This window comes from Lepidochelys olivacea (assembly GCF_965140295.1).
Source record: "Lepidochelys olivacea isolate rLepOli2 genome assembly, chromosome: 1".
Classification (NCBI taxonomy): Eukaryota; Metazoa; Chordata; order Testudines; family Cheloniidae; genus Lepidochelys; species Lepidochelys olivacea.
This window is the reverse complement of record NC_140411.1, coordinates 124,795,562-124,808,234: the sequence shown is the minus strand read 5'-3', so window position 1 is coordinate 124,808,234 and position 12,673 is coordinate 124,795,562. Positions and strand designations below refer to the sequence as shown.

General features: G+C 43.1%; 1 protein-coding gene across 2 annotated transcripts in view; it reads left to right on the top strand.

The window, feature by feature from the left end:
• The window catches only part of CYFIP1 (cytoplasmic FMR1 interacting protein 1), a 133,954-nt gene extending 122,335 nt beyond the window's left edge, over positions 1–11,619 (top strand). For both annotated transcript variants that reach the window (XM_084634969.1, XM_084634968.1), the window contains exons 27-31: positions 3,541–3,613; positions 4,922–5,016; positions 6,629–6,867; positions 7,747–7,894; positions 10,932–11,619. In XM_084634969.1, the coding sequence (XP_084491095.1) occupies positions 3,541–3,613; positions 4,922–5,016; positions 6,629–6,867; positions 7,747–7,894; positions 10,932–11,096 (720 nt within the window). In that variant the 3' untranslated portion in view covers positions 11,097–11,619. The remainder of the gene's footprint in view (positions 1–3,540; positions 3,614–4,921; positions 5,017–6,628; positions 6,868–7,746; positions 7,895–10,931) is intronic.
• The last annotated feature ends 1,054 nt before the right edge of the window (positions 11,620–12,673 follow it).

Sequence of the window (12,673 nt, the reverse complement as noted above, 5' to 3'; positions counted from 1 at the left end):
GAGGCATGCCCATGCCGGTGAGTGACCTGCACTCCAGGTGTCTGAAGTGTCTGGGGGAGGCTCACATACGAGAACGTTGCCAGATCTGCTGCCAGTTCAAGCCTCATATGAAAAAGGACAGGCGGGCTAAGCTAAGGTACATCCTGATGGAAGCTGCACTCAGACCAAAGTCCGAGCCAAGCCGGTCGGACTCTGCGCTGAGTACCTCAGCATTAGTGTGGAGTGCTATTCCAGCAGCGACTCCTGTATGCCGGCAAGCAGCACCGTCGACTCCACCCTGCTCATAAGTCCAGTGCAGCACCATCCTCGGACACCGGGTGAACGTTGTGGTGCCAGCGGGACGCGGTGCTGTCCGCCCCAGAGACATTTGCAGCAGTCAGGGACCTAATGGCTCTCCTGGTTCCGCAGACCCCAGCGGAGCAAGTTCTGGCACCGGTGAGGTCATCAAGCAGAAGGAAGCATATTGCCCCAAGCTCCTATCCAGCACTGATACCAACCTGCTGATGTTAGCGAAGACTTCCTGCTCCAGCGCTGTTCCCTGGACCCTCGGCTCTGGCTGACGGAAGCGAGGGGTACCATCCCCCAGGGTCCTCTCGAGCCAACTTGTCCTCAGAGTCAGAGGTGGAGTCCTGCACCCAACCGAGGGACCAATAGCAGTACCCAACCTACGGTCCATCTGATCCCGGTGGGGGTGCTCCTCCAGGCGCCTGGCCCAGTGGGCAGTGATCAGTGCCAGACCAATGGCCTTTTTGGAATCTATTGGATATCCCCCCGGTATCAGGACCGCCTTCCAGTCGTTTGTACTTGGTGGCGTCTGAGAGAAGGGCCGCTCTGTCAAAATTCAAGGACTCTCTGCCACAGGAATCCAGACAGGAATTCTCCGCCCTGATGGAGAAAGGGAAGACTAGCCAGGGCCTCCCTTCAGGCTTCCCTTGACATAGCTGATAGAATAAAGGCATCAGCAGTGGTCATGCAAAGCTGCTCTTGACTCCAACCCTCAGGACGATCACTCGAGGTTCAGCAGCCCATTCAGGACCTTCCGTTTGAGCTTCCCTCTTCTCTGAACAGACAGATGCGGAGTTCCCTGGCCTGACAGATTCTAGAGCCACCATCAGTGGCCCCTGGGCTTCTATGCCCCTGCATCTTAGCGAAAGCACCCTGGTCTGCTTCCCGGCTCTGTCTCGCCAAGACCCGTTTAAGAAACGAGGCAGGGGTTAAGAGCGCGTGCCACAGCCACCTTTCACCTCTACCTCATTACTGGGCTCTCACAGACCTCCACAAGGTCCCAAGCAGAATTTTTTTGAAGGGGCACACTTGAGGGGTGTTCTATCAGTTCCCATACCAAATCCTGCCCCTTCCCCCGCCCCTTGTTTCCAGACAACTCTCCTATTTCAGCCTGGTGTGGTCCCGTATCACATCAGGCCACTGGGTGCTGAGAACAGTGGGAAAAGATTGCAGGTCCCCTCCCCAGTCTTCCTCGCCAGGCCTTATGCAGTCAGCTCCTCGGCACCCTGAGTCATCAAAGCACTCACTTTGACGAGACACTCGAGGTCAATATCGCAATCCCCTCTGCACTAGATCCAGCGACCCCCATTTTCCAACCACCTTTCTTATGTCCTGGACGCCTGGACCCAAATCACCTAAGACCACTGGGTTTTCAGCACAATTCCTGTCCACCCCACCTTTCCATCCCCCCTCCCTGTCCCTCTTCAGAGACCCATCTGATGGAGCAAGAAGTCCACTAACTCCTTCGGGTGGGAGCTGAGAAGGAGGTTGCCTTTCACTTGAGAGGAAAGAGGTTCTATTCCTGCTGCTTCCTAATTCCAAAAGCCAAAGCAGGTCTAAAGACTCATTTTAGACTCATTTGGCCTCGACTACTACAACATTCAGATAGTCCATTCAAAATGCTACTGCTAAGATCTTCCTGGCTCTTTGTTCTGACCACAGCACCCCTCTCTTGAATCCCTCCTCTGGTTCCTTTTTCACCTCTCCAACTCATATAAGCCTCTTGTCTCTACCTTTGCAACATAGCCCCATCCTAACTAGCTGATTGCACCCCCCCGCCATTGCTCTGGCAGCATTCCCAGCCTTTACCACCCAGCAGTCAACCTTCCCCATAAGCACCTTCATGCTACCCACATTGCCCTTTATGCATGGGGGAACAGCTCCCTGATGCTATCCATACAGCTCTCCTTAGGCTAACCTTTGCCATGATGACTATGTTGTTGTCTGCCTATCAGCAGGCAAGGATGTTATGACTGTCCCTCTTCTCCTTCTTTTTTCCTGCTCCCTTACTCTAATTTCCCCACTTATTGCCATTCTTCTACGCCCATTAAAAATGCAAAACCTGTCACTAACAAAGCTGTGCCAGTTCTTCATCGAATGCATTTGTTTGTAGGTTTTTGTGAGGGAAGGAGGGCAAGGAGAGATCCAAGGCGCCCCGGTGTGTGCAACGTACTTGACCTACAGAAGCAACAACTGTGTGTGACACCCTCTAGTGTCCCGGAGCCCTACTCTTCATGTGCTTGTGTCTTTCTTAGATTGTAAGACTTCTGGGCAGGGATTACCTCTTACCTATGTGTCCAGTGCTCAGAAGTACCATGGGGCTCCAGTCCCAATTAGGCCTTTGAGTGCTACCACAATATAAATGTGTACTACTGCTACTAATTAGATTGACTGACTGTTAGAGAATTTTACTCACTGTGGGTAAATGATTTAATTTCTTTGGAAAAGGGCCAGTTCCTTGTGTTTGATTGAAATAAGTCATGGAACATGAAATCGTCTCTCCTCTCTGGGGATTGTTAAAACCATTAATGTTAATGAAAAATAAAAATGAAAACATACTATTTCTCAAGTTTGGTTCTGAAGAGGCCTCAGATGAGTCTAGCTCTTATCTCAGGTTCTGCTCTTGGCTGTTTCATACACTGAGAACATACAGGGATTTCCAGAAGCAAACACATCCAACTTTATGGATATTTTTTAATATTTGTGAAACAATTTTATTTTTTTTATTCCTTATAGTTTAAAGATTTGAAATGTTCCATGCTGGGCCCCCTCTCTCCCATGCCATTAGTTTTCTGCATCTGAGACTTTTTTTCTGGGAGACATGTTTCTGGGTGATAATGGGTTATGGGAACAGTGTTGGTAAAAATAAAAACATAACTCACTGCTTTGTTCACATTTGTGTGTGTCTACACAGGAGCCGTCTGCCACTTTAACACAGAACTTCGTCATTCTGCATTCGTCTTTTCAATAAATAGCCTCTGTCCTTTAAGAACTGCCAACCTCTGGGTGGGTAGAGTTGCTGTAAATCTTTGTGAATCCAAGGTAACCTGCAAAAGCCAAATTGCTGCTAAGTACTTCTGTGAAAAGGGAGCCAAAAGCAGCATGTGTTTGTTCTAACTGTAGATGCTTGGTGCCCTCTGGTGTCAGCCGCTATTTGTTTTAGAATGTCAGCATGGTTTTAGAAGCAGATTTTGGTGCCCTTGACATGCTGTTGTTTTTTAACTCCTAAATGCTTCTTGTTTCTTTTTGTTCTAGTCGCTAGAGGAAGTTTGTGACCTGTTGCATGCTGCACCGTTCCAGAATATACTACCAAGGGTTCATGTCAAAGGTATGGGCTGGACGAGCATTTGTTCTCCAGCAGTATTACCCCCGATGTTGCTTCCTTGTTGGTGAATTCATCATTCTGAAACTTTCTTTACACAAGAACTATTCATTTGCAACGACAGCAAATTCCTGAGTATCTGCAAGCCTGAAAATTGTACAGGACACAGAAAAGCAGGAGGCCTAAGCCTATAATCAGGGCCTCTGGGGGTGGGGTGATCGAGAATGCTCTGTGCAGCACACTGGTGATATGCCCACCGCTGCCTCATCCCCACTTGGTGATGAGGTTGGAGAATGCTGGACTTGCTATGAGGTCCCATCCTTCATATCAGCCTTGGCTTGTAGGTGTGCAAAATAAACTTGGGGATGGGGAGGGTTAGGGCTAGATCCTGCAAGGTGCTGAGTACTGTCTCACTGATCCAGCAAAGCACAACCACATGCGTGATTGCCACAGACTTTTCACATGCTTAAATGCTTTGCTGAATTACCTTGCAGGATTTGTTCCTCTGTCTTCTTTTCTCCCCTTCCTGACTGCTGGAAGGTGAGCTGCTTCCGTTCCCCATTTTATCCTTCTACTGCTCTTTCTTTTTTTTTTTTTGGGTGGTCCTCTTTTCCTACTTCTGCCCCACTGCCAGCAGCAGCAGATCTATCTATGCCTCTGCTCATAGGATTCACATACATAACAAAGTGAAAGAGCCTGATCAGATTTATTGCAGTTACTCAAGTCCCTGTAGACAGCCATTTGACTAACCAGAGCATTGCAAATTTTGTTCACCCAATCACCAGAGAACATTTCCTACTCACTAGTGGTGAGTGTTGGGGTTTTTTGTTGGGTTTTTTTTTTAATCTTTCCATATATAAAACACCTTCAGTATAACCCCATCCTCTGAAGGCAAGTATTTTGCATGTGATAAGGGTGATTTTAATTGTCTAAGTATGCATGGGGGTCAAAGTATGTTATAGACAGCATAAGAGCCTTATTTTGAGGGCAGAAATGAGTTGATAACAAAATGAGTTTCACTGCTAGTTTTTGCCTGTATAGTTAGTTTCTTTAAACTTGAATGTATAATGTAACATTGTTAAAGGAATAAACCTGTCAGTGGATACTATGCATCAAATAAAATGCATACTGAAGAAAAAGCAAGCCATTTTGAATGAAATTACCCATCAAAGGAACAAGTTACACAGCTCCTACTGTGACAAAAATAAACTGCAATAAAACCACGAATTTCTGTACAGCAATGTTCTTTGTTTATAAAGTGAAGTCACCTAACTTTAAAGGATAACGTGGGTTGTTTTTTTTTCTCTCTTTCAGAGGGTGAAAGACTTGATGCTAAAATGAAAAGACTAGAATCAAAATATGCTCCACTCCATCTTGTTCCTCTGATTGAAAGATTAGGAACACCCCAGGTAATGTCCTACGTTTTGTGCCCCAGACATTTTATGCAGAAATATCAGTGCACAAGAAACCTGAGACCCTTACAATATCAGTAGCCATGTCAGAATTACAAATGTCACACAAAAATTGTTCACACAATGGGGCCTCTAGTAAATCCATGGATTCAGTAAAGTTGGTCAGCAGCTTGTGTGCACAGGTGGCTTATTGTCTGAATGTTTGGGACAGTGCAGAGGTGACATTTTAGGTTTTGGGAGAGGATTAAAGTGTTAATTTCCATGCACACTATTGTAATATAATGTGTAAAGCAAAGGATTTGCACCCAAGGGGCTCCCAGTTCAAATTCCACCAAAAGCAACTGATTTTCTCTGTGACCTTTTAAAAAAGTCATTTGTTCTCTTGTGATTCAGTGAACAAATTGGATAAAATCAGAACCTTTTTGGAAACCAGCTGTTCTATTTGATCTGAGCTTTCCTGGAAAATTCATTACCAACAGAGAACATTCTTCCTCCTCAATGCCTTGTCAGTGAGCTGCTCTTGCTGTCCAGAGGCCATTCTCCTCTGTGTCCTTGTAGAGTGTGTTTCATTCCCCATTTGCTTCAACAGCTGACTCCTTGTACTTGAGAGATAGGGATTTGGGGGGCCAAAAGGGAATGATGTCAAGTATAGAGTTCAGACTACCTTTAGCACTCTGGGTAGAGTTAGGTGAACTGTGCTGAGCAAGCAACAGTCCCTACCGCAGAGAACTTACAATGGGAGGGCATAAGCTGGTACAATATAGAGAGAGCAAGTATTGATTATAAATCTCAGTTTACTACAGTGGTACAGATCTCTTCATGCTCACTTTGAAGCACATCAGCCTCTGATAGCAGCAGGCCAGGGAATCAGCAATGTGAGGGAGGGACCATTACCTGGGCCTGCCAGCGGACAACAGAACACACCAATTTTTGTCTTCTGACTCATTTCAGTTAAAAAAAGCAACCAAACAAAAACCAACCTTGCAAACCATGGCGCAGTACAGCAGCATCTGACCTTTCCACTCAGAAAGGTTTTCTGGCTTCCATCTTTCACTTGACCCTTGACTCCAGGAGACCTTAAAAGCACTGGTTCAAAAAGAAGAGTCAAAACTAGTGACCCAGCTAGAAATATACTTTTGTTTAAACAACTCAGTCTGAATTCACTTGAATGAATCTGCTCCAAGGCGAAGTGCCGAACTGGAATTGGGGCATGCAGGTAAACTGTTTTACAGCACTCTTGGAGTGTGTCTACACAGCAAATTAAAACCCACGGCTGGCCCGTGTCAGCCGACTTGGGCTCACAGGGCTCGGGCTGTGGGGCTGTTTCACTGCGGTGTAGACGTCTGGGTGGAAGGGCCCCAGAGCTTTGCTCCAGCCCGAGCCCAGAAGTCTACACAGCTATGAAACTGCCCTGCAGCCTGAGCCCCAGAAGTTGGCTGGCACAGGCATCTTGCTGTGGGGTTTTCTTTGCTGTGTTTTCAGATCAGCATAACACCCTAATAGAGCTTCGTCCTGCGCTAATATAAGGTTTTCAGACAAACCACACCTCCCCCATAACTAATCTGAAATGCTGTTTCATTTACTTTTTATTTCGTCCTCTCAATCTTAGCAAATTGCAATAGCAAGGGAAGGAGATTTGCTGACCAAGGAACGCCTCTGCTGCGGCCTATCCATGTTTGAGGTCATCTTGACCAGGATTCGGACCTTCCTAGATGACCCAATCTGGCGTGGCCCCCTTCCCAGCAATGGTGTGATGCATGTGGATGAATGTGTGGAATTTCACCGTCTCTGGAGTGCGATGCAGTTTGTATACTGCATTCCTGTGGGAACACACGAGTTTACTGTGGAGTATGTATCGTAGGCTTCCAATTATGCACTTGTTTGCAACAGAACTTTATTGTATTTCCCAGCTAGAAGTGGGGATACAAAACATAATGCTGGTGTTCATATTTCTGACATAGCTCAGTGAGGCAAGCCCAGAACAAAGAACAAGGGATTGAGAGGGCCTATTAGCACAGGAACACAGATATTAATTGTATCTTTTAAAAATCATGTATTTTAAATACGTTGGTACATAATAGAAGGTCCCATAAGGAAGAGATCCTAGCGTACACCTCTCAACACCAGTGATGCTTACCCCACTACATTTGCTGAATTTAAGTAAAATAACTTTTATAAGCAATTTATCAGGTACTTGCTTATTTTCTGTGGGTTAGCAGCAGGAATGAGAATTCAGAAGTTAGTGTCCTGCAATCTTCAATTCTTTAGTTCTTTGCATTATGTTTGTCAGTTTTCAGAGGGAAAGATTGAGCTATCATTTGCCTGTCATTGGCCAGTTGTTGATGGGAAGTCTTAGGACATTGCTCCCCTTAATCCACAGGGACCAAATAAATGTGGTGGTATGGCATTGCCAGTTTGTTCTGTTGGTTAATGTGACAGTAGCACTGCTGCAGAGGAATGGGAGCAAATATTTTTGGAAGAACTTAAAATTGGATAAAGATTTTCAGCATTTCTAGTGCTTGCAGTTTCTAAATATTGTTCATTTAATAGAGAATGATCCTAAATGAGAGGGTTTTAAACCTCAGCCTGGAAAACATCTTATGCATGGTTTTTAGACTCCTATTTTTTGAAGAGAAAATGTCCGATGACTCAATAGTTCATGCTAACTGGTTCTTGGGAGTTTTAGGTGAAATATACAATTTTCATAGACTTTGTACTCTATTACAGACAGTGCTTCGGAGATGGGCTGCACTGGGCTGGCTGTATGATCATTGTGCTTTTGGGACAGCAGCGTCGCTTTGATGTTTTGGATTTCTGCTACCATTTACTGAAAGTACAAAAGCATGATGGCAAAGATGAGGTCATCAAGAATGTGGTATGTTGAAAATATTGGTTTTGTACTCATTTGCAATGACTTGTCGGAAAAAACTGGAATTATTTGCATGGAGCTGCATGGTATCTGTAACCATCACCGTTTAAAGTGGAGTCAAAGCCCAAGATTATGCAGTAGAGCATTTGCTAATAGCACTCTATGTTAGGGTTGGCATTTTAATTGAGCCAACCTTTACCTTTCATTATGACATGGGTTTTCTTACATTTAATGAAACAGATGATGCCATCTAGATGCACATATGTACCTTTAGAACAGGGCTAGTCCTACTGAAGTTCTAATCCCCATCTCCAAGGACTATTTCAGGAATTCTGATAAGCAGAGTGGATCTTTAAAAACAAAATTTTAAGTGGTTTTTTGCATCGACCACTGGTTGGAAAACATTCATAACTTATCCAGACCACACCCCACCACTGGGGCAGACTTAAGAGAGTTGGCACTATTTCCTCTTTCCATTACATAAGGTGGCCATACTGGGTCAAACCACTGGTCCATCCAGCCCCCAGTATCCTGTCTTCTGACAGTGGCCAATGCCAGGTGCCCCAGAGGGAATGAACAGAACAGGTAATCATTGAGTGAGCCATCCTCTGTCGCCAATTCCAAGTTTCTGGCAAACAGATACTAGGGACACCATCCCTGCAAATCCTGGTTAATAGCCATAAATGGACCTATCCTCCAGGAACTTACCTAGTTCTTTTTTTAACCCTGTTATAGTTTTGCCAGAGGATGTTGTGAAGGCCAAGGAGTTCCACATGTTGACTGTGCATGGTGTGAAGAAATACTTCCATTTGTTTGTTTGAAATCTGCTGCCTATTAATTTAGTGACCCTTAGTTTTTATTATGAGGAGTAAATAACACTTCCTTATTTACTTTCTCCACATCAGTCATGATTTTATCGACCTCTATCATATCCCCCCCTTAGTCTTCTCTTTCCCAAGCTGAAAAGTCCCAGTCTTATTAATCACTCCTCATATGGAAGCTGTTCCATGCCCCTAATCATTTTTGTTGCTCTTTTCTGTACTTTTTCCAGTTTCAATATATCATTTTTGAGATGGGGCAACCTAATCTGCACACAGTATTCAAGATGTGGGCACACCATGGATTTATATAGAGGCAATATGATATTTTCTGTCTTATTATCTATCCCTTTCTTAATGATTCCCAACGTTGTTGGCTTTTTTCACTGCCGCTGCACATTGCTTGGATGTTTTCAGAGAACTATCCACAATGACTCCAAGATCTCTTTCTTGTGTGGTAACAGCTAATTTAGACCCCATTGTTTTATATGTATAGTTGGGATTATGTTTTCCAACATGCATTACTTTGCATTTATCAACATAGAATTTCATCTGCCATTTTGTTGCCCAGTCATGCAGTTTTGTGAGATCCCTTGTAATTCATCACAGCCTGCAGTCCCTGAATAGTTTTGAATCATCTGCAAATTTTGCTGCCTCACTGTTTACCCCTTTTTCCAGATCATTTATGACTATGTTGAACAGTACTGGTCCCAGTACAGATCCCTGGGGGACACCACTATTTACCTCTTGCCATTCTGAAACTGACCATTTATTCCTACCCTTTGTTTTCTATCTTTTAACCAGTTACTGATCCAGGAGAGGACCTTTCCTCTTATCCCATAACAGCTTACTTTGCATAAGAGCCTTTGGTGAGGGACCTTGTCAAAGGCTTCCTGAAAATCTAAGTACACTATATCCACTGGATCCCCCTTGTCCACCTGCTTGTTGATAGCCCTCAAAAAATTCTAGTAGATTGGTGAGGCATGATTTCCCTTTACAAAAAACAAGTTGACTCTTCCTCAACAAATCGTATTAATCTATGTGTGACAATTCTGTTCTTTAATATAGTTTCAACCAATTTGCCCATTACTGAAGTTAGGCTTATTGGCCTGTAATTGTCAGGCTCACCTGTGGAGCCTTTAATTAAAATTGGCGTCACATTAGTTATCCTACAATCATCTGGTACAGAAGCTGATTTACATAACTCTTGGGTGAATACCGTCTGGTGCTGCTGGCATATTACTCTTTAATTTATCAATTTGTTCCAAAACTTCTCTAATGACACCTCAATCTGGGACAGTTCCTCAGATTTGTCACCTAAAAAGAATGACTCAGGTTTGGGACTCTCCCTCACATCCTCAGCTGTTAAGACCGATGCAAAGAATTCATTTAGTTTCTCTGCAATGGCCTTATCCTCTCTGAGTGCTCCTTTAGCATCTTGATCATCCAGTGGCCCCATTGGTTATTTAGCAGGCTTTTGGCTTCTGATGTACTTAAAATTTTTTTTGCTGTTACTTTTTGAGTCCTTGGCTAGCGGTTCTTCAAATTCTTTTTTGGCCTTCCTAAATATATTTTTACATTTCACTTGCCAGAATTTATGCTCTGTTCTATTTTCCTCAATAGGATTTAACTTCCACTTTTTAAAGGATGCCTTTTTGCCTCTAACTGCTTCTTTTACTTTGTTGTTTAGCCACAGTGGCACTTTTTTGGTCCTCTCTGTTTTTTAATTTGAGCCTCGATTATGGTGTCTTTAAAAAGTTTCCTTGCAGGGATTTCACTTTTTGCACTGTACCTTTTAATTTTTGTTTAACTAACTTCCTCAGTTTTGTGTAGCTCCCCTTTCTGAAATTAAATGTTACCATAGTAGGCTGCTGGGGTGTCCCCCTCCTCCACTCCCCCCAGGGATGTTAAATTTTATTAGATTATGGTCACTATTACTAAGCAGTTCAGCTATATTCACCTCCTCGACCGGATCCTATGTTTCACATAGGACTAAATCAAGAATTGCCTCTCCTCTGGTGGTTCCAGGACTAGCTGCTCCAAGAAGCAGTCATTTAAGGTGTCAAGAAACTTTCTCATACTTATGGCCAGACTGGTTCATGAGGTGCTGAATTGGCAGAAGTCTGCTGGGTTGAGGCAGTTGCTCTCCTTGGTTTTATCAAAGGCTGGTTCTGATTTTTTTATCTCAAAGCTTCTTTTCTGAATGTATGTTTTTGACATTGCAGCCTTTGAAGAAAATGGTTGAGAGAATTCGCAAATTCCAGATCCTGAACAATGAGATAATTACTATTTTGGACAAATATATGAAGTCTGGTGATGGAGAAGGTACACCCGTGGAACATGTGCGCTGCTTCCAGCCCCCTATCCATCAGTCTCTGGCTAGCAACTAAGCGTGGAGAGACATCCTTGCTTTTTACTTTAGTGGCAGTACTTTTTCACCTAGTTAAGCTCTAAGCTTAAGAGGAGGAAAACCCTTGTAAGGAATATACCCTAATCTGTATTTCATTATTTCCTGTGCCTTTTGAAGGGTGGTGCTTTGTCATCTTCAGTCTCCAAGCACAATAATTGTATACAGTCCATACTTATTTTTCTAGACTAAAATTTTATATACTTTGATAAAAAGCCTGCAATGTAAAGAAAAAGGCTTAGTGTCTTACAAACCCCTCTGCATCCCTCACCTGCTGTGATCATTTTAGACTGGATTGGTTCAAACTGGTTTTCCCTCATCTGTCAAAATATGAGTCAGGGTGGTTAAAAAAACATGAGGTTGTTTTGGGTTTTTTGTAGAAACATTTAAAAAAATTGACTGTAATTGTTTATGTATTAGAAAAGCATTAATTGCTTGCTTAGTCTTTATAAAAAGAAGGTTCCTGCGGGTGCTTTGTGAATAATTTTTTTCCTTGGCAAAATTAAATTGCATTGTGTGATTAGTGATTATGGAAATAAAGGCTAATTAATTAAAATTCTCACTTTTTAAGCAGTGATTCTTTGGAGGTGGTTGATACTCACTACATTAAACTAATTATTTTAAAAGTTCTAGCACAGTGGGGGGTCTGTTCACTCTTCCTTTTGAAAACTTGTATCATACAGAACTCATTTTCTGGTTTGAGGTTATTAAAAATGAAAAAGTTTTCTTTACAAGTTGAGGTTAAGCAATCCCTGTTTAAAATGATCTTTTGAAAGGGATCCTTGCATACACTGAACTGTTGTAATGATTAGTATCATTAAAGCTAAGTGTGATGATATAGGCTACTATAGGGGAGAATATTTAAATTATATTATGTGACCCCTGCTTCAGTAAGTTTGTAAAACTTCTTTGGCTTTAATTCAGATTGTACTGTTGCAACATGATCAGGTATACCTGGAAAGTGTTTGACCGGTTGCCGTTTGACTGGTGAACAATACGGACTTACCTGGTGTTGTGTCTTTGTCACATTGTACGGTCTCCACAGTTACTCTTCCAACAGCTGTTAACAGCATGTAAGATGTTCCTAGCGTGGCCATGAATGGCTAACGATCTATGTCTTGGATAGAGGTTACATTTGCAAATGATATTGAAGCTGCTCTTTCTACCCAGTATGCTGTAAGAAAATCTTCTGAGGATACAATCCTTTAAACCAGTGATGGAGGAGAGCAAAACAAAGGGACAAATTCAAATTCTAGTGTATCCTCTCCCTGGACCTCCTGCACAGCATGACCTATGCCCCTGCTCACAAGTCCTGACATTTTTGGAAAGCTGGGAGCCAGAAGGAATGAGTATAGTAATGTGTAGAAGTAATAGCTAAGCAGGAGGATGAGACTAGTGGTTAAGAAGACATTGAGGCGGTCTTAAATAGCTGTAGGAGAAATTTTTTCTTGGGGGAACAGAAACTAGAATGAAAGTGAATAAGCTAATTTTAGTAATTCTGAGCAGAAAAAGATGGGGGCATTTTAAGGGCTGGTTACCCACAAACTTGCATCAGAATAA